This window comes from Synchiropus splendidus, chromosome 10 (assembly GCF_027744825.2).
Source record: "Synchiropus splendidus isolate RoL2022-P1 chromosome 10, RoL_Sspl_1.0, whole genome shotgun sequence".
Taxonomy (NCBI): Eukaryota; Metazoa; Chordata; class Actinopteri; order Syngnathiformes; family Callionymidae; genus Synchiropus; species Synchiropus splendidus.
In genome coordinates, this window is record NC_071343.1 from 10,998,478 (window position 1) to 11,022,625 (window position 24,148).

General features: G+C 44.6%; 1 protein-coding gene across 11 annotated transcripts in view; it reads right to left on the minus strand.

Moving 5' to 3' along the window:
* Positions 1–1,128: 1,128 nt before the first annotated feature.
* Positions 1,129–24,148, minus strand: part of tns1b (tensin 1b) — a 136,317-nt gene continuing 113,297 nt past the window's right edge. For 6 of the 11 annotated variants that reach the window (XM_053877599.1, XM_053877598.1, XM_053877605.1 and 3 more), the window contains 17 exons: positions 16,369–17,784; positions 15,684–15,758; positions 13,038–13,219; positions 12,828–12,966; positions 10,783–10,878; positions 10,524–10,550; positions 10,156–10,294; positions 8,812–9,833; positions 8,650–8,736; positions 7,876–8,004; positions 7,674–7,766; positions 5,553–5,630; positions 5,416–5,484; positions 4,236–4,404; positions 4,100–4,168; positions 3,994–4,023; positions 1,129–3,756 (listed from right to left, as the gene is read on the minus strand). In XM_053877599.1, the coding sequence (XP_053733574.1) occupies positions 3,618–3,756; positions 3,994–4,023; positions 4,100–4,168; positions 4,236–4,404; positions 5,416–5,484; positions 5,553–5,630; positions 7,674–7,766; positions 7,876–8,004; positions 8,650–8,736; positions 8,812–9,833; positions 10,156–10,294; positions 10,524–10,550; positions 10,783–10,878; positions 12,828–12,966; positions 13,038–13,219; positions 15,684–15,758; positions 16,369–17,784 (3,959 nt within the window). In that variant the 3' untranslated portion in view covers positions 1,129–3,617. The remainder of the gene's footprint in view (positions 3,757–3,993; positions 4,024–4,099; positions 4,169–4,235; positions 4,405–5,415; positions 5,485–5,552; positions 5,631–7,673; positions 7,767–7,875; positions 8,005–8,649; positions 8,737–8,811; positions 9,834–10,155; positions 10,295–10,523; positions 10,551–10,782; positions 10,879–12,827; positions 12,967–13,037; positions 13,220–15,683; positions 15,759–16,368; positions 17,785–24,148) is intronic. The other 5 variants (XM_053877610.1, XM_053877601.1, XM_053877602.1 and 2 more) reach the window with 4 other exon arrangements.

A 24,148-nucleotide genomic window follows, 5' to 3' on the forward strand; every position in this document is an offset into this window, starting at 1 on the left:
TCCTACTGCTGTCACCAATGTCGCTGGGGAGACACCCCACAACAATGGACGGTCACTGTTGCTGTCACCTGCTCACTTTTTTATGTAACTCAAAGGTAAGAAAAATGTCACTTCCGTAAATAAAAGTGCCAGTTCTGTCTATACAAAGGAAAGCACGCTGGTGAGGCTTCATGAAACTGTGTCCTCATTTTGTCGGCCACTAGATGACCAGGATGGATAGGATCAGGATGCAGTAGATCAGAGGGACAGCACATGTGGTCAGGTGTTTAGGAGACAAAGTCAGAGAGGCTAGATGGAGATGGTTTGGATGTGTACAGAGGAGAGAGAGCCAGTACATTGGTAGGAAGATGTTGAGGTTGGAACTGCCAGGCAGAAGGTGGAGAGGAAGGCCAAAGAGGAGATTGATGGAGGTGGTGAAGGAGGACATGAGGTTTGTAGGTTTGAGAGACGAGGGAAGCCGAGGACAGAGATGAGGAGCATGATCCGCTGTGGCCACCCCTGAAGAGAGAAGCCGAAAGGAAAAGAAGAAGATGGCACTTGCTGCTCTGACATATTTGTGTGAAAAGAAACTCCCTTTTTTTGAACCGTGAGCACCACCTACTGAGTGCCGTAGATGTGGGCACTGTTTCATGAAGCCTCACTAGCCCATCACTGCATCATATCTCAATGTCTCCAAAAATTGGAAACATTCTACCTGATGACATCATGGGAGTTTAAAAAAAAAGCAAGCTGAATGACATTTTACGGTGTGACATTCTGCTCAGTGTTCAAGAGAACTGTGGTGAATGTACAGAACTGAACTGTTCATAAAACTTTAGTGCCGCGCTTTGGAGCATTTATAGACTGAAGTGATGATGTCATCGGATTAAACCTCCGGTGAACAAGCGACTGGATCTGGACAGAAAGTCGCGTTCGATCATAAATACATATTTTTCGGTTTTACCGCCCCAATAATGCCACATTCCCACGACAACTTATAGCAGAGAGGTTTGGAATTAGATCCATATTTTTGGATGCAGAGTCATGAAATATTTTAAATTGTCATTCGCAGCATAGAGTGGCGACACGTGAACACAACTCTCAGGGCCACAGACAACACAGTCGCAGTAATATTTTATTCACTCGAAATAAACCAGACTTTTGTTATTTTAATTTGTACTGTTTTAATGTGATTTTTGTTCAACAGAAATATAAAAAGCCATACAACGTAGTGATCGGAAATGAAAGGTCGAAGCTCTGTACAGGCATCGTCACTTGCTTACACACATTCCATAGTCAAAAAGTCCCCTCCGTGTACACAGAACGCGCGACAGTGTTCCGCGTCCTCTGGAGCACTTTGAAGGGAAAACACTCTTCAGCTGCGTCCAAAATGAACCGCTCTTTTTATGCTGGTAATGATCAATCTGCTTTACATAATCAATGCACAGGAAAAAAAAGAAGGTTGTTGATGTATTTTTACAATATTTCATATGGAGAATTGACCCCTTAAGAGCCCCGGTAATGGAATGTGAAATTGTTTGACCAGCGGGAAACAGGAAATTTTTATATATATTTAAATGGGAATGAACAAGTTGAATGTTCTTCCCTGGCTACGTCTACCTGGAGTAGTAGTGGCATCTCATTGCCAATGGAGGGGCCCCTTTTATAGATGGAAAACAAGAGTTAGGTTTGAAAGTATGAAGCTCAGTGGATCTTTGGCAGGGGGTCAAAAGTGTCCTCATGTTCAGAGCCCACTAGATGGCACTCTCTGCTCTGCCTGGCTGTATGTGGTTTGCCATTCTCAGGACCTATAGAGTCTCCTCAGGCCAGTGTCCTGGTTTCAGCGCCAGGAAAGAATTCTCCATATGAACAGTAAAAAAAAAAACAAGTTTTAATCTAGTTTTGGAAACATTTTCCAAACGTTTTTGAGTCCACAGTAAGCAGTGTTTAGGTCGGCATGCAGCTTCGTTTAATAAATAATTTAGTTTAAAAAAAAGCCCTTTTAAGTGCTCTGTTTCTTTTGAACATCTGACATGTGTGATTTGGATTTTTTTTTTCTTTTAATTCATATATTTCTGTTTCAGCGTGCTTCAATCAAGCGGGATGTTTTAGTACATCTGATTCATCGAGCAAGTCACACATGCAGTTCTGACGTGATGGGGAAAAACACACGCGCGCACGCACGCACACACACACACACACAAACATTTTGACATTTAAGTGCTAACATTGACCTTTTGTTTTCATGTTCAGCTATTTCCTCGTACATAAAACTACACTTCCAATTTGGACAATTAAACCACAATCTTTCAAGACAAAATATATCTCGTCTCTTACAAAAAAAAAAAAAAGAAGTTAACAAAGGCGAGAAGGCTGTGAAAGAAAACATTCAAAAACAGCAGTGATACACATTTGACACCTTTTATATGTCGACGCACTTTAGCCAAAATAAAACGCCATCTTCTTGTGTTCAGTAAAGTATACCTTTATAATACATGTATACACGATAGCATAGAGCAACAAAGCAACAAAAATAAATATCTTAAGTCACTGGAAGTTTTAATATATATATATATTTATAGATCTATATATGTTTATTTATATGGATAGCTTACTTTCAGGAAGGGTGTGAGTGTTGTGGTCGGCGTGTTATTGACTGCTGCGAAACAAAAAAAACGAGGTCACATGATGTTCGATTACACAGAGAAAATGCTGCTTGAGGAGAGGAAAACTGAGGCTACGGTTTGATGCTCAGTTCCGACTGTCCTGGTTGACAGTGTGCTGTGAGCTACAGGGCCAATTTCAAAGTACAGTTCTAGAAAGCCACTACAAAATGTCCATGCTAATGTTGTGCATTCACAAAGGCCCCAGTGAAGCTTAAAGAAAATGCATTTAACATCCATGCCATGGTTGGGTGCTGGGATCATGTGACATTTCCAAATCAAAGAGAATCAGCTTAAAAACCCGGTCGTGTGGACGCCGCCCCGATGAAGATGTGGTTATGAAATCATCAGCAGTTCAAGCGCACGTCTGTGTTCTCTTCAGGATGAACCAAGTGTTTGCATATTCAGGAGCCGTACGTCAGGCACTATTGTCTTCTAACAGTCCTACTCAGGAAGCCAGTATTTACACATCTCGGTGGAGCACTATTGACCTAAGGTTTCAGCACATACAGAGAGACACAGTATTTTGGATGAAGCAGCCTCGTTTTTTTTTCTTTTTTTTTTTTGCTTCTTTGAAAACTAGTCATCTTTGGTTGCCGAGTCAAAGCCTGATAAGATTTACAATCCACTGTTACATCCAAACAACGTGACTTCTTCTTTTACAAAAATAAAAGTTGAACTTAATAAAAACATCTGCACACATGTGCTACCCTACCAGGGAGATCCCACCGGTCCTCCTGATCCTCTTCCGCACAGAGCCGCGCCCCTTCCTTCACTTCCTCTTGTCCGCTCTTGAGTCCGTCCGAGAAGAAAAGCACATGCAAGCAGCACACACACTCGACGCACTAAGGTGAAGCATCAACTGCCCAGCGAGGTCCGTGGTTTTTAAAGGAAGAGAAACCAACCCAAGGCGGGTTTGTTTTTTTGTTTTTTTGTTTTTTTTTTAAAGCGCCAGGGTGTTTTTGATTTGAAGGCTCATCGTTTTTGCGCGGCGATCATTTTGGACACGAAGCTGACGATGGCGCTGGCGGGCTGGTCGGGATCCATCTCAGCGAAGAGGTGGCTCACGTTGTCGGTTGTGCTTCCCTGTTTACGCGCCACGAAACCAAACAACCTGCGGAGAAACGCACGTTTGAGTTCCAGAGTTGACCAGGAAGAAAATGACAGAAAAAATATTCATACATTTATCAAAATTTTAACAGTTATTTGCTAAACAATAGATTTATTATTAAGAATGTAAATTATTAGCTTGTATATTGAAGTAGTGGTTAAAAAACTTCACTCACATACACACATATATATATATATGTAGATATATATATATAAATTTTTTTTTTAATGATACACTTACTTGGCTGCACCACCGTCAGCTTTGCTCCACCTGTTGAACCAAAAAAAGTTCATTTTTGTGGCAAGAGTTTTTATAAATGTCACAGTTCATTATAGGTTCTACTCACTTCCTGTCCTGAGGGTCCAGATCACAGAAGGTGACAGTGTTGCCAGGGTAGTGGCGCCGGAAGAACAGCCTGCAGAGAGACAGTGAGTTTCCCAGACGGCTTTCTACGGTCACTGTGGAGGAGCAGTGGAACTTACTTCCTCTGGTTGTCGGTCAGCGTGATGCCTTGTGACGACACCTTGAAGTGCACGACGGTGGCGGCCGGAGCAGAGGCGGCGCCCAAAGTCTCCGATATGGCCTTGGCCACTGCCTGAGGTCCCGTCAGCGACTCCATCTCAACGGAGTTGATGTAGAACACGTTGCATGCTGGGAAAAGACAGACGTACGTTCAGGGAGGAGCCAGGCCTTTTATTTTGGGATCGGGCTGCACAATACGCCGGCTGTGATCACATGACCTACAGATTGATTGGACTCCTTAGTGATGGGCTTATGAGGCTTCATGAAACAGTGTCCTTGTTTTCCACTAGATGGCACCTCCCTGCTCTATGACCTTTTCAATGAAGCCTCACACCGTTTTTAAACTGAGAGCACCACCTGCTGAGCTCTCAACTGTTTCATGAAGCTTCGCCGGCCCATCCTCCAACTTCACCATCAGCTTCCTCCATCTTTCCCTTTCCCCTGCTTAAACTCTCTCCTCCTCACTTCTCCTCTCAGTCCCTCTTTTCATCACTCCCCTCCACCCATCTCTGCCTCCCTAATATGTCTCACTCCACCCCACCTCCCAGTCCTCTCAGCATTATTTCCTCCATATCTCAAACCCTTGAATGTGTCTTACTCACCCCATCCGCAGACACCTTCCTTCCCTCCCTTCCTCACCCCTGTTAGGTAGTGACGGGCTGATGGGGCTTCATGAAACTCTGTAGGTGGCGCTCTCAGTTGACATGAGGTATCTTTGGAATCATCGTTCAAATCCAAAGATTTTACAGTTGAGAGTGCCATCCAGTAGCAAAGCAGGACACTGTGTTTCATGAAGCCTGATCAGCCCACCTCTTCAGCTAAGGACTGAATTGAGTATTAAACTGTGGTATTGTGCAGCCCTGACCAAGAATGTTAAGCTCATGCTCATAAAACATGCGTCCTGTTGGTCACTTGAGCGAGTCATTCCACATAGATGTTAAACGGTTACAGTAACTTTCCGAGTGGTAATTCATCTTCCCTGGCGAGTAGAGACAGACAGACACTGATAGGATGCACATTCCAGATGCGAGACAGTTTTTACCATGAGAGTCGGACGCCGTCCTCTGCACTGGAGTAATAAGGAGGTCAGATATGTAAATACTCTTCGATCTTATCGTGAGGGGGTGAGTCCAATCTTACCTGCTCCTTGTTTCAGCCGCTCCACCACAGGATTGGTCGTCGCCACCTCGGGCGCTTCCTCGATCAGGTCTGCAGGGTGGGAGGAGAAGGTCATCAGCCCATCTTAAAGAGCAGCGGTCTTCTCATGAGGTTCTCACCGGTCGTGGGGATGAGCAGCTTGCAGGGCAGGGCCAGTGGTGTAATGGCATGTTGGTAGACCAGCGCCGACAGACAGCCTGAGAGAGAGTCACCAACAAAGCCTGGGTGAAACATTGAACTTGATCCTGTTGAGTTTTCTTGGGATGTAAACAAACCATCCGTAGCTGCAGCTCAACCTTGACCACCAACCTTCATCCATCCCTCTCTTGCTTCGTCTTACTGTCCATCCCCAGATCCCTCCATCCCATTCTCATCCTGTCCTTCCCTTCATCTATCCCCTGCTCAACTGACTTCTTCTCCAACTCAGTTTTTCCATCTCCCTCCTGTTCAGTCCCTCACTAGCCCCCTTCCTCATCTAATCTCATCTAATATAAGGTGAGGAGACTGAATACAGGGCTGTGGTGGAAGACTTGTTGCTTGGTGTGACCTGAACCACCTGCAGCTCAATGTGGCAAAGTCCAAGGAACAGGTGATGGACCTAAGGAGGATCAAGTGTCCTGTGACCCCCGTTTCCATCCAGGGGGTCAATGTGGATATGGTTGAGGACTATAAATATCTTGGGGTCCTCATAGACAATAAACTGGGCACGGAACACTGAGGCCCTTTACGAAAAAGGACAGAGTCGTCTCTACTTCTTGAGGAGGCTCAGGTCCTTCAACGTCTGCGGGACAATGGTGGTGTCCAGTGCAATTCTGTTGGCTGTGGTTTGCTGGGGCAGCAGAGTAACGGTGGCGGACAGACTCAACAGACTCATCCGCAAAGCTGGTGATGTGGTGGGGGTGAAACTGGACTCCTTGGAGATGGTTATGGAGAGAAGGATGCTCCTGAAGCTAAGGAGCATCCTGGACAACATCACCCACCCCCTCCATCAGCTCCTGGTCCAATACAGAAACACATGGACCAACAGACTGAGACTACCCATCTCAAAGGGTAATTGAAGGGTAACTGAATACAGTTTTTCTGATTCTGATAACCATCCACAATGAATCTCTCCATCGGTGACCAAACATCAAGATGAACTCATTGTCCTCTGCTCTGCTCCTCAGTCCCCCATCAGCCCCATCGCTTCATCAAACTGTCGATCAATCCCTCACTCACTGACAGAATCCATCCTCTCCGTCTTATTTGCCTCTGAGCACACCCACGCACGCACGAACCACGCAGCGTAATTGCTACATTCAGTCTGAGACTCCAGAGTCTGGGCCCTAATTACAGGAGGGGGAGATGTTTCAAAGGCCTCGCAGAGGTCCACGGACTCTTTGAGAGAAGTCGCAGTCTATTTTGGAAATCTGGGTCAACAAAACACAGTCTTGCAGGACTTTCCCCTGCAAATTTGTGAGTGGCTCCCACATGAACAAGTGGGCCATGTAGGGGGCAACATGCAGATGTTCTTCTCAGTAGACGATCTTCTGAGCAAATGAAAGATCAAGTCCACACGTCAGAAATAATAAAAAAAACTGGATGTCCCACGCACTCAACTGCCAGGCGCGTGCTTTAAAATCACCCTTGCAACCATCACAATGGTCACAAGGGGGCAGTGTTCAATCACTTAAAAAAACTTCATGAGCCGAAACGTGTGTGTATATATATATATATATATATATATATATATATATATATATATATATATATATATATATATATATATATATATATATTGTTTACATTGCAATTGATTTTATTTATAATTTATTACTTGTTCAACTTTTCTTCTGCAACAATCATACGTTTTTAAATGAATATTATTATTATTATTATTGTAATTATACACTTGCAATGGTCAATATTCAATCAAAAAGAAAAGATTAAAAGCTTTTTTTTAAAATACAAGTTTAAATAGCTAAGTGAAAAAAACAAAAATATTGTAAGGATGCTTCAACACTACTTCAACACCTGCATTAAAAAAATTTTATGGACCATTTTTTTAACAGTTTAAACTGTTTTCTCTGCCCCATGTAAAGTTTGTTTATCTGACTGTATTAGTCAGAGTTACTCACACTTTATAGAGACACGATTTAAAACGTCAGCTTTACTGAATGGTTTCTCTCTCTCTTGTATTTAGCTGGTAATCGTATCCAGCAACTGTGCTTCATGTGGAGGGAGGGGATGCGTCCGCTCACCGAAGTAGGGTTCGTTGGGACAGCCCTTCAGCTTCACTCCTTTTGGGCTGCTCTCGATCAGGAAGTGGCGCACCAGTTCATTGGTGATGTCACCTGCAACAACAACATCTGAGATTGGCTGCAGACATCACCTCATCAGCCTCCACATTTTTAAAGGCCGACGGTCGAAAAACAAACACTGCCTGAGTGTACTCATGCTTACCTTTCTTGCTCGGGTGCACGGTGGGCGGGGGGGACGCCACCTTCATAGCCAGACCATAAGCTCCCCTGAAAGAGTGGCTGTCCCGAATAACAAAGGCTCCAGGCTCACGCTCTCTCAACATGTTGATTGCTTGAACACAGAAATGATTTATATGTCAGAACACCACACACAAATACGAAACAAACATCTCCCACTTGTTTTATTACCCGTGACATGACAAACCTCATCCAGGCGGCGCTGAATATCTTTATTTCATGCATTATTTTGTCCCATTTCAATGTCAAATATCCAACGGAAATCAAACTCTAGTTCACACAAAGTAGTTTTAGACTTCAAATATACGTCTTATTTCAGACAAGTTCAGTGTTGCATGGGCTTGACTCCAGCACACATCAGGACCAGCATGCTTGGCTCCGGGTGGAGATGTGATGAGATAGCAACCGTCCCTTCTTTGACGGCTTGAATTAGATTACATCACTTTAAGCACAAGCACATGGTCGGCAGCAGCCGCCACCAAATCATCTTCGCTCAGTTTCTACTCAGGCAGGACAGTTCGGGAGGGAAAAGCCGCACCATGTGGAGGCCATTACAAGGCATCGGTGATCTAATCTGGTGTCCTTCTATTAACAAGTGCAGGGCGACTAAAACGCTGAGTCATATCAAACTTCAGATATTGAATTAAATTCAGATGTCTTTGTGTCCTCCAAAATCAGGGTTCTTCTCCGAGAGATGGGAACGTGTTAAGTGGCCAGTCCACAGTTTATTGATCCGTACCTTGCTCCCTGGATATATCCGGCTTGTACCAGAACTTGGACGTGTCTTGGACAAACTTGACATTTAACCTGCTCTCAGGACTTCCATCTGAAAACAAATGACAGTCATTCCATGGTCTCCCATCATGGTTAGCAAATGGCATTGGACTGGGCCACTGCTTACCAGACATGTTGAACCTGGAGAAGTCAGAGAGGGTGTGGAAGTAGCTCAGCGTGGGAGACATCATCTTCCCATTGAGTGAGCTGTACGACAGCATTCCATTTGGTCTGTCGCCGCTTGACATGCGTCTTTTCTCCGGGAGCTGTGGCTGAAAAACAGGAGCGGGACTCCCTTGTCTGAACACCATACCCATGGTCATTCCATCCTGGTAGCCAGCAGGAGATATGGGGAATGACGGTGTTGGTGGTCCCTGGTAGCCGGAGGAGCTGCTCTGGCGGGACAGGTTACCATGCCTCTCATCTGGTGTGGTATAGCCACTGTGCATGGGGTGGCGGTCCAAGCTTGGGCTTCTCTGCGACACTTGTGATACGGATGGGTGACGCCCCAACACTGGGCTTCCTTGGGGGTGCCCCAGAGATGGCTGTCGACTGAGTACTGGGCTGCCTTGCAAGGGTTGGCCGAGCGACGGCTGTCTGCTGAGGACTGGACTTCTCTGGGACTCCTGTCCGAAAGATCCTTGTCTGTTCAGAACTCTGTTACTTTGGACTCCTTGAGACAAACCGCGACTGAGAATTGGACTACCATTCAGCCCCATGACACAGCCCTCAAAACCATTAGCTGGTGCTGTCTGCTGACCAATGAAGGAACTATCCTGAGGAGTACTGGGGTGCTGCTGAAGGACGGTGTTATACGGGGAGCTCAGAATGTTCATCCGGTGCTGTGCACGGGGACTGCCGTGACTCAACTGGGACAGTTCTGAATTGGGCATCGTAGAGTCTGTGGTGATATAGCTCCTGGGTTGAGCAGTGTGGCCAACATAGGAAGACAGAGGTGTGGTGGTGTCAAGGTACGAGGAGGTTGGAGAACTGGAGTCCAGATAGGACGATGTGGGAGTAGTGGGCGCTTGGTACGATGGAGTTGGAGTTGGAGTGGGGTAGGAGCTGTCAGCTGTGTGGGAGCGGAAGCCAGAATCAGTAGTGGGTTGGGACGGAGTGCTCACGCTGCTCTCAGCGGCTGGTTGATCGCTGCAAGAGAAGTGGGAAACATTTGTAAGGTGAAGCTCTGACACTGAGTTTCTTTCAGAAGACCATTCCCAAAAAATACCTCAATTGTATTTGTCATTTCTAAACATGACTTCCTGTTGCAAAGTGTGCCAGGAAAGAACCCCACCCAACCAAGGCACCACTTGTCTGATTCCCTTGTGGCTACAGCTACTTATCTTTCATTCAGGGTTGACCATCACCCCTAACATGGGAGCACTTAGGAATCTCCAGGGGTCGCTCATGCTCAGGCTTTGACTCAAACTGTTAACACAACAGAAATAAAACCCTCTACACCGCTACTCACCCCTGCAGTGACTGGATGGGGCTACTGCTGGACAAGGGCGGCGCTGAAGGCTCCCCTGGTGGACTCTGACTCTGAGGAAAGGTTGGTGCATCTCCAACCGTTGCTGAACGTGCAACAGACTGCACATAGCTTCTTGGAGCTGCATGACGGCAAAAGAGATATTAGTCATACAATGCTGTCATGGTGAGGTCAGCTCAGGGGAAAATGCATAATAGGAAACTGTGATGGCTGGACACGAGGGAGAGACTTCACATGTTGAAACAGAGCTGAGAGGTTACAGTGGTTGTGACATGATGGATGGCCATGAACATGACTGGTAAATGCCACTGAGGACTTGTCTCATTCTGGCAGGCTCACCGCATACTTACCTGCCTCTGGTTCACTGCTCTCATCGTCTGTGAAGCGTCAGCGGGAATAAATCCAGAGAAACAGTAGTTTGTTACTGATGCTTGAAGCTTCCTTATTTTTATGAGCTCAAATTCCATATAAGCAAATCGGAGTCTATAGCTCAATTGAAAGGACGGCCTGTCGACTCAGAAGTAAGTTCTGCACGTGTCATCGGAAGTGACACAACCCAACAAAAACGCGAGCAGTTGGTTAATAATGACGGTTCAGGAGGCTACTCACCCGAGCCGGTTTGATTGAGGTGGATTTCCGCAGGGTTATGAGGTTTCAGTCCGAGCGCAGACAGTGGAGTCTTGGCAAGGCCGGGAGGAGACCGACCTGAAGAGAAGCAACAAGCGGTCAACACAGCATTCCCTGTGAATATTGTAGCCATCTTGACAATTACGCCCGTTTTATCTCACTGGGTCAGATAAAATTGTCTCAAAACAGACGCACAACTGTCAAGATGAACCCACCCAGCTAAAATCACATCAACTTTAGAATGGGGGACGACATGCGTCATGCACTGATGGAGCAACTCTGCATGCACACTTTGACACTGAGCTGGTCGTGTTCAACACAAGCAAGCAACAAAAGACAGCTGTACATTCTGTTTGTGAACTCTGGGAATGTGACAGTGAAGTTTGAAAGTTTGAAGTTGAAGTTTGGCTTCTCTTCCATGTTAAATTTAGAATTTGTCACACGACTTAACTATTCTGCAAATTTGTGATATTACACTGCTCTTGGACACAGTGACAAACTACTTCAACTTCTGATTTTACTATATGGCACTACAGTACAAGGTACTATCTTAGACTACACTTCATCGTACTGTACCATACCATACCATGTTGCAGTCCACAACCCTACACTACAATTTGATATACTTTGTTGCACAATAATGGAATACTATTATATATATATAAAATACCAAGTTGGACACCAACCCCACGATACGATACGATACGATACGATACGATACGATACGATACGATACGATACGATACGATACGATACGATACGATACGATACAATACGATACGATACGATACGATGTGACGCGTCGCGACGCGACACGGCACGGCACGGAATGGCACGGCACGGCACGACACGACACGATACAGTATTTAAGTAAGCCAAACAGTAAATTTGCTCCCTTAGCATATAGCATACACTATACTACAGTTACCATGAACTGTTTTAAAACTGTTCATCAGGAGTGGGTGTTGTTGCAGACAAACAAAGCAGTGACTTTGTGAGCTGCACCTAGAGGAGCAAGGCAGTTTATAGCAACATTTTTAAATGGTTCTCTCTTGCCGAAGCAGTGCAGGATGGTGATGATGTCACAGGGGAAGGGACGGGGGTGAAGGGGGTGGTCTTGGGGATCAACATGGCGTGGGGACAGTGGAACTCTGGTGACGTGCTTTGCCCACTTACCAAAGAATCACAAAGAATTCTTTGCCCGCGTGCTGAGCCTGCACCTAATCGTGGCTGTTATAGATACACTGATGCAACAGTGTCATGTGAAACTACATCATTCCTCTCTGAAAACACAAATGTGTGTGATGCAACACCCTCACTGACCTGTTGAAGCTCATTATGTTGGTGTCTGATCGCAGAGCTAATCCAAAACTAATTCTAAATATTCATCTTGAACCTACAAAATAATGTATCTTGAGAGGACTGCATGAAAAAACAGTGTGTCCACGTGTTCTTTTTTTTGCCTGCATATAACAAACTCATAGAGCCCCCCTCAAAGGTGGGAGGTGATCAGAGCGGGTGTTAAAAATATGGTGTGGGTGTTTTTATGGCCAACTTTTACGGGTGTGTCCTTTTTAAGATAGGCGAAAGGACTGGATGAAGTAATTGGTGGACTTGGCAAATGACATGTTACCCAATACATAACTCCTGTTTAAGCCCAGGCGTATGTGGGTGGTGGGGTGGGGGAACGAAGGGTGTGTGTATATTTGGACTCTGCCAGGCTTCTCATCTGTTTGCCATCATTTTTTTTGTTCCCAGGCAAATCGGAGTCAGTCCCTGAACAAATTAATAAAAGTAGGAAATTGAACTCGAGTCAGTTGAACAAACCTGATCAGTACCTGACTCTTTGGAGAGTTTTTTTTTTATTGTTTTATTATATTTGAATTGCTTTCACTCTCAAATTCTGCCACATTTAACACTTCACAACACCAATCTCAGTGTGTTTCCTGACTTTAAATATCCCGGTAAGAATCTAGTAAAAACGTGGGAAGAGCACAGTGGCGTTGCCAGCCAGAGGGGGAACTTACACAGGTTGAGGTAAGGGGTTTGTGGCGAGATGGGAAAGGCAGGGGTTTTGGGAGACACCTCACCACCAACTGTGGCAGTTGGGCTGACAGGTCCACCGTCCAGCTCCTCGAAGGCCTCGCGGTAGCTGTGCATGTGCCTCTGTGAAGGCCAAGAGTGAGAAAAAAGACAGGAACCAAAGAAGCTGTTATCGACGCTGACAACTGAGCTACCTCTTTGGGTCGCCCTCCTGGGTTCAAGGCGATGGCGTTGACGAATTCTGGAGAGACGCAGCGAATCGGGGAGCGAAGTGGGACATCAGCGGCGTCGTCAGGACCGTTCTGAAACTGGCTGTCACTGTTGACGCGTTGGCAAGTCGCTGGCTCATCCAACGACAACGTTCGAGCCTGGACTCCTGGACAATACAAGGCAGACTTAAGCATCGTGTGAGCAAGAGATGGGTCTTTCGCTACCAATTGACTTTTATTTGGTCGGAAATCCACATATTTTTTCTAATTCTGTTTTTGCAATTTTCATTTTTTCCAGCAGTTTTGGTCAAATATGGCTGAAAGACATCTGCATTTTCAAATATCTAAACAGCTCATCTTCCACTGGTTAAACGAAATTCCGACTTTTTTTAAAATAAAAGTCAAATGGCTGCCAAGCTCAAGGCCACGCACACACAAACTGGCAATCGAGCAGACACACACTGTTAATAAACACAGTGAACTGAATAAAACTGGTAAATTTAACAATACTGTTACTGCAGTTTCATCACGTTTCGTGCTGCCAAACCCTTGGAAAGCCACTCTGCTCCACATTTTACAACCTTTCTGCACGTGTTGTAAAGGATTTAAACTAGTCTGGGTCATTTCAGAACCAAGTCATCTCCGCACTGTTGCCATCCTCACATGTGAATGTGAGACGCGTCTTTTCAGGGAACTGTTGTCAGACTTGTGTTGTGTAAACACAGAATTAGTCATTCAGTGCAAACAGTGATCTGATGTTGGCGGTTACCTCAAAGCCACCTCTAAACTTGTCACAGCTCATCTGACTCAAAGGCCCGAAAGCCAATGAGAGCCGGCGGAATCTAGCAGGTTTATATTTTATAGTTGTCTAAAAGTAGTATTTGAAATAATGGTCCTTGACAATGGGAATGAGGAGCAACGTTACTTGGTGTGTGAAGGCTCACTGTTGCGGCCAGCGACACTCCCATATGGAAAACACGAGGAGGCTTCCCTGTGAGAGTCGTCGTCACGGGCAACGTGGAAAATATTAACAATCACCCTCACACAGCTTGACTTTGAGAGAGAGAGAGACAGAGAGAGAGAGAGAGTCCGTGTGGTGAATGTTTAGCGATTGCAGCTGTGAAAATCCCAGTGAGGAAATTGTTCACTTGAGCTGCCGTCACCGCAGGAGCGATAGGTGTTCGCTAAGTCCTCAGAACACTGCAGCATCCACCAGAATCATGACGCTGTTCTGTTTACATCAGAGCGGCGACGCATCTGCTGAGATGTTGAAGGTGAAAAGATCTGAAAAGCATGACAGCCCGGACACACCCACCAACGCACGCCGCCTGCAAACTGAGAAGCAGATGTTCCCATAATGCACCGCGCCACAGTGGAGTACAACACCGCTTTGTTGCCATGGCGATAGCTAATCGTTTCCAGCTGCTGGTGCCGATGGCTGATGGTTCTCCTCTCCCTCTCGCAGGGTTGGCGCCAAAACGTTTGCGGCGGACACCAAATACTTTCTGACGTATTTTAATTCATGGACTTTTTAAGTCAAATTAGAACACGAAAATATCAAAGAGGTAAAAAAATAATTCAATTGGTTTGACAGATTCATGCCATAGTAGTACATGTACTGTAAAGTGAGCATTAGGCTACATTGAAACAACACTTGTAATAGCAAGGGAAGTGTTCATGTACTTCCTCATGTGAAGCTCACAGAATTTCATGTTTCCAAAAGTGAGGGTTCACTGGAGACTCAAATGAGTCTGGATGCGTTGGATTCATTTTACACCAGCATCACCACAAGTATAAAACATAGCAAACAGAATGTTTTATTTCTACTAGTGTGTAGCGTAGAAATTGATTTTAAGAATTTCAGTTCAAATTGATATATTTTTATAGTTGCATCACAAGTTCAAGGCTAATGAAATGTGAGTTAGTTGAGACTGAGGTTGCTACAATTAGTCGACCATAAACAAACTACTTTGAACAATGAAATGCTATGTTTAACACTAAAATCAGACTTTTTTTAATTTTTTACACTCAACACATGTCAACAAGTCTAATTGTTAAGACAGTCATGACTAGTCGACACGGTTCATATGGTGATACTTAACACATAACAATTTATATATATTTCTTTCTGTTTGTTTTCTGCGTGTTTGTCAACTTGTACACGGCACACGCCCAGAAGTTCACTCAACATGAGGACAGTAGATGGTTGTCACAGCCGTTAGTTGAGGCCCTAGTTGAGAGGCCTGGGGACAATTTTTTTAAAGCAAAAGCAGCAGAATTTGGCAACAAAATCAGAGCAAACACCAGGTGAAGTCAGCAAGTAATTACAGGGTTCATATTAAATTATTCTCTCTGAAAAAGTTACGATCACAACTAGTTCTTGGGCCATGAAATTAAAAAATTTTTAAAAAGTTTTCACTTCAGCAAGCTTTTAATGGCCTTATGAACCCTGTAATTATGGATTAGTTATACATGTTAGACAAAAATAAATCAACCAACAGTTTGAAGATTGTTGTTGTTTTTTTTTTTAAGCCAGAAAACTGTTGTGTTGTTCAAGCCAGAACACAGATGTGAAAACATGACTGAAGGAACTCATGAGCAGGGACATGAGTTCTTCATCAAGTAACCAACCAGAGGTGGAGTGAGAGCGACGGGGCTCGGACTGAGAAGTGTTTGGAACGACACTCTGAGCTCGAGCCGAGTATTCTGGGTGAACAGATGAAGACATGATGACAGGAAGGAAAGAAGAGGCAGGGAAACTTGTGAACACTTTCACACAAGATTTGGATCCAAAAATAGTCAACCCAAAGTGTATTTTTCAAACTCACCTGATATACAAAATGTATTTAACATATAAATGAATTATACAGATTATTTTATATATATATATATATATATATATATATATATATATATATATATATATATATATAATATATTCATCCATGTCCGACCAAGAAAACAGCATGATGCCTCAGTGGAGCATATTGGTTTTAAAATGTGTAAGTGGTTCTAAAGTTATTCTGAATGTAAAACCGGACAATGCAGAAAAAATGCTGTTGAGATTGTAGCACACTACTTCAAACTTGGAAATTCAAGGAGACAGCCGTTCAGTAAGTCCGGGTAAGAACGCAGAGATATTGAGTTTTGGTTTGAACTCAACCCCGTCCACCCCTCTGGGCACATTTTTATCATTTCAGGCCGACTTAAGAATTTTCATGAGACGATAAAAAAAATACCTTTGTAGGTTCGGGCCTGGGCTGATAAGAGAGAACAGATGGAAGAGAAAATGCTGACAAGTGAATTTAAATCTTACCCGCTACTCTTTGAGCCACCAGGCCTTCGACGTTGAACACCTCATCTGGTTCGCAATCCCGTTGCTGGGGCTCCGAGACTTCAGTGGTCTGAGGTGAGGAGCTTGATGAGTATCCGGGTTTGTGTTGGAAGTGGCTGGGTACAACTGTGGTTGCTTGTAGCGATGCTGTGGTCCCGGTTGAATGTAATCCCTGAATTGCAGTCTCTGGGGTACTTGACTTACTGGTTGGCATCTGAGCTGGTATCATGTGCCCGGATAAGTGGGCTTCACCCAAGGGTCTACTTTGGTTCTGGGAGAAGGACGGCTGTATTGTGACCACGTTCTCCTCTCTCACTGGTGCACTCTGGGACTTTGGCACACGTGAGCGACTGGGTTCTAGGTCCATCATGAGGAGATTAAGGGTTTCGATTGACTGTTCGATTTCTTGTTGGGAGGCGCTGTGGCGATGAGGAAACTGCGGCAGGCTGTGGTGGCTCGGCAACACGGGCATCGACGGAGGCGGGCTAAAAGTAACTCCTTCAGTTACAGGTTCTTCCGGTACGCCGAATCGTTGCCATACGTTAAGACCACGTTGAACCGCTTCCCTGCTGCTGGTTGTACGCGTTGGTGCCGGTGGCATCAACTGTGGCTCGGCACCGAACGACCGTGAGCGGTGCATACTGCCATTCTGATGGGCAAGGTAATTCCCAGAGGGAGCAGATTCACTTTGGCTCATGATGACTTGTTTGTCAGGAGAGCGCACTGGTGTCTGAACTGTTTCCAATGTTTTTTCTGGAAAACTGCGCTCAAGATACGGTAAATCCTGGCCGTTAATGACCGACTCAGACTGGTAGTAGAGCTCAGCAGGTGTGGCTCGACCTTCGGTGGAGGAGAATGTCCCCAGACTGTCCACACTGTTGCCTTCGTGACTTGCTGGAAGTTCGTCATCCAAAATATCAGTTTCACGGTCAAGACTGCTGTGACCGTTGACGTGGACCTGGGCGGGCACCAGGTGAAGCATCCCGCCGACGGCAGATGATGGTGAGGAAAGGTAGCCGTGTTGGTGCATGGGCCCCTCGAGCCCACTCAGCAGCTGCTCCAGCTCCTGCTTCTCCTGCGGACTGATCGGCTGAGGAGCAGCTGGGGTTTGTTGGCGCCCTGCTGTAGGATCGCTGTTTACGGGGACATGTGTCTGGCTGGTGGTGTTGCTCTGTGAGGCCGCCGCTGCTGCTACTTCATCCGTTCGGTCAGTTTTAATGGAAGCCGTTGAATTCCCTGAGTCGCTGCTCACAGACAGGGCGTGGTCGACCGCCGGCAGGGAATGTTCAATGGCCGTCGGAGGAAGTCCATTTACTGTGACGGCTCCTTCGACAGATTCCTTTTTGCGGACTTTGGCGTAAAGGCTACCATCCAGCGGGCCCTGTGTGTGAATGACATCTGCAACAAGAAAAAGACAAGACGATCATATTTACACGTGACAATAAGTCTACTGGCAGTCACACTTCGGTGTGAAGAGCTAGGCTCTAAGAACATTACACAACACATCACACCGTTTCCCACAGATCAAGGTGTTCAAATTGTAAAGGTTTGAACTAGAATTGGTTAAATTTTGGCTTGAATAAAAATGCTTCAAATGCAGACCATGACAGCCCTTACGGGTAGTAGAAGCATCAGACGGACTAACAGCTCTGAGGGGTATTTGTGGGCACTTTAAAACACAGCTGCAGTGAAATAAAACTCTGGCTCTTGTCCACCTTTTCTACCAACATCAGGAAATGAGTGAGAGCCATGGCATGCACTGTGGAAAAGAGATGAAATCACAGAAACCTGAGACAAATTTTTATAAACAGCTTGTTCGATGAAGTGATACCTCAGCAAAAACCACCCTTTCATTGGATTCTTGGACAAGAGATTCAGACTAGAGACTTTAAAAAGCAAACATCACGCTCTGGCTTTGGTTTCCAGGCAAGCCAAACATCACAGTTCGCCACTTAATGAAGGCTAACTCGGAAATTGTTATTGAAAACATTTGAGTTTATTCCATTTAGGGACCAAAGTGAACTGGATAAAAAAAAAAAAAGGTTCCAACTGATTCACCATTTCAAACTCTAAAGGAAAGACAGAGAACACTAATCTGTTTTATCTATGTCAACTCCTACTTTTGCATCATGAAGGAGTAAAGTTAAAATTTCTTTGAAAGACAGTGGTTTTGGGGCAAATATTTCATCCATGGTGGCAGTTTTGATTCATGTCGAGAGCTTGAAATTGGCTTAAAATGGGCTGAAATATTGTTCTGCCTAAGAACCCAAAACAAAAAAAATTTAAATTGTTCACACAGAAAACAGGACAGCCTCACAGTACTAAACTTAATGTTCACAGTAGGTTGCACGGCACTTGCTGGGTTAAAATATATACTGCACACATGTAAACGAAACCAAGAACAGTTCTGGCCCATTCCAGGGTAAACTCCACCTCAAAAACAAGTCAAAACTGCTGCAGGGTTTTCCGAAAGTACACAACAGGAAGCAAAGAATAAGCAACCTTAAAAAATAGAAACACACAAATACCCCTCCCTGACGCACCCGAAAGCCTCTCTGAAGCCATTCCACGCCATTGAACACTGGAACCATCGTAGGAGGAAATTTACAAGTCAGACTCAAAGTCTGCCTGCTTTACTTATAGATAACTCCGTCCAGTGAATGCGGCCCTTTGTGGGGAGAATTCGGGGCCAAAAACAAGCCGAGTACTTCGTGGTTCTCCCGTGGCAACATGCCAAGACACTGGGCATTAATGACTTTGTGACTGATGCTCCTCCTAAAGAAAGGACACTTGAAATCAAGTAGCACATTAAAATAGCTCGTGACACTGGCTGAGGTATCAAGTTAGAGGTTGTGCTCACATTCTGGCCCCTTTGCTCACACTTACAAGCTTTTAATCCGTCACTCATGTGGATAAACATAGAAATGCACTATGACTCAACTATGACTCAACCTCAAGAATCCATTTGATAAAATCAGCAGGAACATTGTCAGAGATTTTCTTTCCTACCTGTCGGTTCCGTGGAGGGTCCCAAATTAAGCGCCAGTGAACACAACAGCGAGGATAGTGGAGCTGTTGGGCGGCTGCCCTCTTCGCCTCAAGAGCTCACTCAATAGAGCTGCTGCTGTTGCTCAGCGTCTTGTAGCAGACAGAGCCTCTGCTGTGTGTGTGCGCCTGTGTGTGTGTGTGTGTGTGAGGTCTATCAACACACTGCGCGACAGTCCACGTGGGGGGCGGAGGATGTCAGATTCTAAATTAAGAGTGATAATAAAACTGATGACTCTCTTTCAGATTACCTACAGTTTCACGATATGAAGCTCAAATCCTTCAAAATATCTATCAGAGTGATGGGCAAGTTGAGTTTGGACTCCTTTGTTCAAAACCATTCTTTAGTCTAACTGAGGAAATACCCATGAAATGACAAGCTGTTCGCAGGCTAGCAAGCAGCGATAACTCAGTCTGTTGTGATGGGCAGGTGAGGCTTCATGAAACAGTGTCCCTATTTTCAGAGCTCAGAAGGTGTTGCTCTTGGTTTAAAATGATCTGAGGTTTCACAGTAATAGTTGTTTGAAGCCAAGGATTTTATAGTAGAGAGTGCCATGTAGTGGGCTCAAAAATGTGTTTCATGAAGCCTCACCAGCCCATCACTACTGACAGGAGGGAGGAATCTTCTCTGAGGAGCTTCAGTTCAGGTTCATGGAGCAGGAGGTGAGTGTCTTCCATCGAGGTAGAACTACTTTGAGAGTTAATGTTGAGTGTCTGATTCCTTGCTGAGAGCAAGCAACACTGAATGGGAGCGCAAGGTGCTAGAATGAGGAGAAAGAGAGGGTGAAAGAGCAAAGGAGAGCAGGTGAGAGAACGGTGCCAGTAAGTGAAAGAGCAAGCCAAGTAAAGGGTTAGAAAGATACATTGAAGGCACTGGAGAGAGAGGAGAAGGTCATGATTTCATAGAGGAATGGAAGAAGTGAGTAAGAGAGAGAGAGAGAACGCTCTAGCTAGCAGGAAAACAGAAGCTGTGTAACCAAGCACGTATCTTTCTCAGAACACGGTTCAAAGAGATGCGTAAATCAGCTTGGGACTGTCACTTGTCATGAACCACGACATGAGAACCTACGCCCTTCTGTGACTCCTCTTCATGTTAGCTCAGCTTTCCGTTTCATTACCATTCTGAGACAAAAACCATCCCTGCAGCTTCAGTTGATAACATTCACCAGCATCCAATGAATCAGAATTCTCAGAAAACATTTGACTCACAAATGTCCAGCTGAACAGTCACTCCGCCCCTTCAGTCACCACATCCTTGCAGAGATGACGAGAACGTTCAAGACTGCATCACGACTCTTATATCAAATGAAAAGCCAGGATTAGTCATCCGAACGTCTAGACTCAACAGCCGACGAGAGCGGCGGGAGGCCCGCGGAATCCCGAGGTGCACTTGAGGAAATACAATCTGTTTCCCCGCGCTAGTGCGACTATTTGTGTCGTATGCGCTGCGTGTTGTTGAAGACGTGTCGAGACCAATGTGCGACATTTTACACTGCCATGTGTCCACGTCGGTGTGTTTTTACACTCAGCAGGGGGTCGGCCTCTGCCCTGGAACATTAGCTCGTGGAGAATGTCTGTAGTCTTGACCTGTAGCCTTTTCCAATTACACACAGGGCCAACCAAACCCTGTCAAAGGAATCCACCTCCGCAGTTGGTCACACTGTCATATCTAAACATCATGGTCCCTTTCTTGCATAATAGTCCAGTCACGTTTGTTTTACAGTCATTGAGTTGCTTTGAACAACAATAAATATGTCATTTAAGAAATAGGCAGGTTGGAATCATGTGAATGTTTTTGACCAATCACCTGAAATGTTTGGGGATTTTCAGATATTATTTGACGGCATAAAGTAATGAAGGACACGTCAGTGATTTACTTTCATTCATTAACATTATTCATATTTCCAAATATACGAATAAGATGTATCATCTTTCACTTCAGTTCCTATTCCAAAACTTATAGTAACACTACTGTTACTTTAAGGTTGTACCCAAAGTGTTGAGGGTGAGATATTTTAGTTTCCAGGACAGATGGTGAAACTGTGTGACCTTCCAACCTCTGAACTTTGAGCTCTGAACTCTGGGCAGTAGATCCCCATTTACAGCGGAAAAGGCGTGTTTCCCCTGCAGCTAGCATGGATAAACACCATGGACGCGCCTATGCGTGTGTGCAGGAGAGAGTGCGAGGGCGCTTTAATAGAAAATAAAACCGTCAGGGGTCAGCGTGTATCGCCCCCCGGTGTGACATTAATAAAGAGAGGTGATGTTCCCAGAATACTCCCGCAGGCCACAACCGCTAATAAGCAGACCAGAATAAACAGTGCAGTTGCATTGGAGAAGCTCATGGATGCATGGAATAGTCCAGTGGTGTTTAAGTTTAGCACGGTGCCATATTTGGTGCAAGATAATGGCCTGTGTATTGATCTTGTGTCTGTGTAGAATGTGGAGCGGCTAGAGCAGTAGCACTGTGGTAACTGTACCACAGTGAGTGAGTCAACCGACAGACTTAGAAACATGGTGGAGATATGTAGCATCACGACTGCAGCACAGAAATAGGGAGTCCACAGATGACACAAACAAAATCCAGCCAGAGATTGTTTTGTTTTTCTACAGCCACTGTTATTTTCATTTAATCTCAGTCACCAGATTTCCCTGAAAGTTTAAACTGAGTCAATAACCGAAGCTGAGGAATGACGCATTCAGGTACTCAAAAAGTTCAAGATGTTGAGCTGAATATTCAGCACTAGGAAATGCTACACTTTGAAAGCACCCGAAAGCATCAGTGATCTCTGATTTGTTGATCAGCGAGAGAAAGAGATGTGAGAAACCAAGACAAGACAGAAGTCAAGACACTGAGTACAAGTAGAATACTACTGCGAGTTATGTAGCTGAAGAACTTGTGTTCCGTCTGATCATAACGTACAGAATCTTACTGTGATCATCACTATCTGCGGATTAAATATTAAAGATCCATGTTTAAATACAGCTGACCATTTCAAGTGCAGCAGAGTGTTGGAACCAAACAAACGCTTGACTTATCGTTTATTAATAATTCACCAAACACTGCAGGGAGTCGATATGCACAAGTGATTCGGATTTTGGGGTTAATGGATGTGTGTTTTAAAAATGCAGAGGAAAACATCGATTCCATTCGACAAAGGTGTTTTTTTCCAGTCTTAAGTGCTCAATCTGCAGCGTGCAACTATTCAGGGCCGCTCAATATCTTTCATTATGGCAGCAACAAAAATACTTGTTTTATTAATATTTAAGGACAAAACAGAAGCAGATCAGTAGTAGCAGATGTTTATCTTTTTATTTTTAAGACATATGGTGATAACAGGACCAAGGTGCACCTGGCTGGGGTTATTACACTCCTGGTAGTGGTGGACTAACGCCCAGTTGGACATGCAAAACAGTGGATCTTGAACCTCTTGATCTGGACTCCTCATATCTAAACATGGAGACTTCATGTATCAAAACTCTTCATGTACTCCTCACTACTTAACATCAAGAACGTCCAGCACCTCAGGCCCATCATGACTGACTGATGATGGAGACTAAAAAACATAGCAGCAGCTTCTTGTCCTCCTGTTCCATCAGACACCACTGTACTGTTTCAATAATGAGTCTAGAGGGAGTCTTGATCAGATAAACACTCCAGGACAAAGACCCTGGCAACATCAATCCAACCCAAAACAGTGTCGTCCAACTTTCTCTTCATTGACAAGACGACAACATTGAGCTGGGACAAAGAGCAGGAAAGACTGGTGCTCCTCACAGAGGCCTGTTGTTCCCGCAAGACACAAAAAGTGCTCCAATTCTAATAAAAAAGAAAGTGTTCCCTTTCCTCTTGTAAGGTTCATCACGTGTCTATTCAAACCTTGAGACTGAGAATGGGCCCATTCATCCCGCACAGACACTAGAACAGAAGGATTCCCCTCGACGACACAAAAGGCAACTTTCTTCCAACAGTCCGGTACTGTTCAGGTGACATTATTTTTACTTGTTCATTCGACCATTCACAGCTCTATCAAGCAAAACCTCCACACGGCTGCTTTCGCTTCTGTATCAGCAGGAAAAACACAACTGATTCGAAAGTTTGATTCAACACACAAATGAAGAACAAATGTATTCTTACCAAACACTGTCTCTTTTGCCTGATCTCAACACCATAACTATTTAGAACCCTTTAGTTCACGCTCTCTTCCTCCAGCCCTGAAGTCTGTCTAATAAATCAGCCTAGTTAATCCTGGTGTCATTTTGATCTGCCCAAGTTTATTCAATTTGGTTCAAATGTTGGGTTTCTCATTAGGCATCTTCATGACAAAACAGTTATCTGTCCAAATTGACTTTCCGTGTTGCCCAAAAACTAAAAAATTCACCTTACAACATTTAAGAAATGTAGTATTATATAGAACGTCAGACAGACAGAAAGAAAAAACGTATATACTGAGTATCTCAGTATGACTTCTGTTCAAGTACTAAGCACAACAAGGAGCGAAGCACCTGTACAGGAGGAAAATCTGGACACTAGCAGTTTTCCATTCTTCCTGAAAAACACGAATCATAGCATCTTTTTATCCACATGGAAAGTTCAGCTTTCTATTCGTGGCTCCTCCAGAACACGAAGAGACAAAAAGCATCAGAGCTGGATAAAAAAAAACAGAGCCAGACTTTGTGTCAGGATTTTTTTTTTTGGAAAGTGACTGTGATGAAG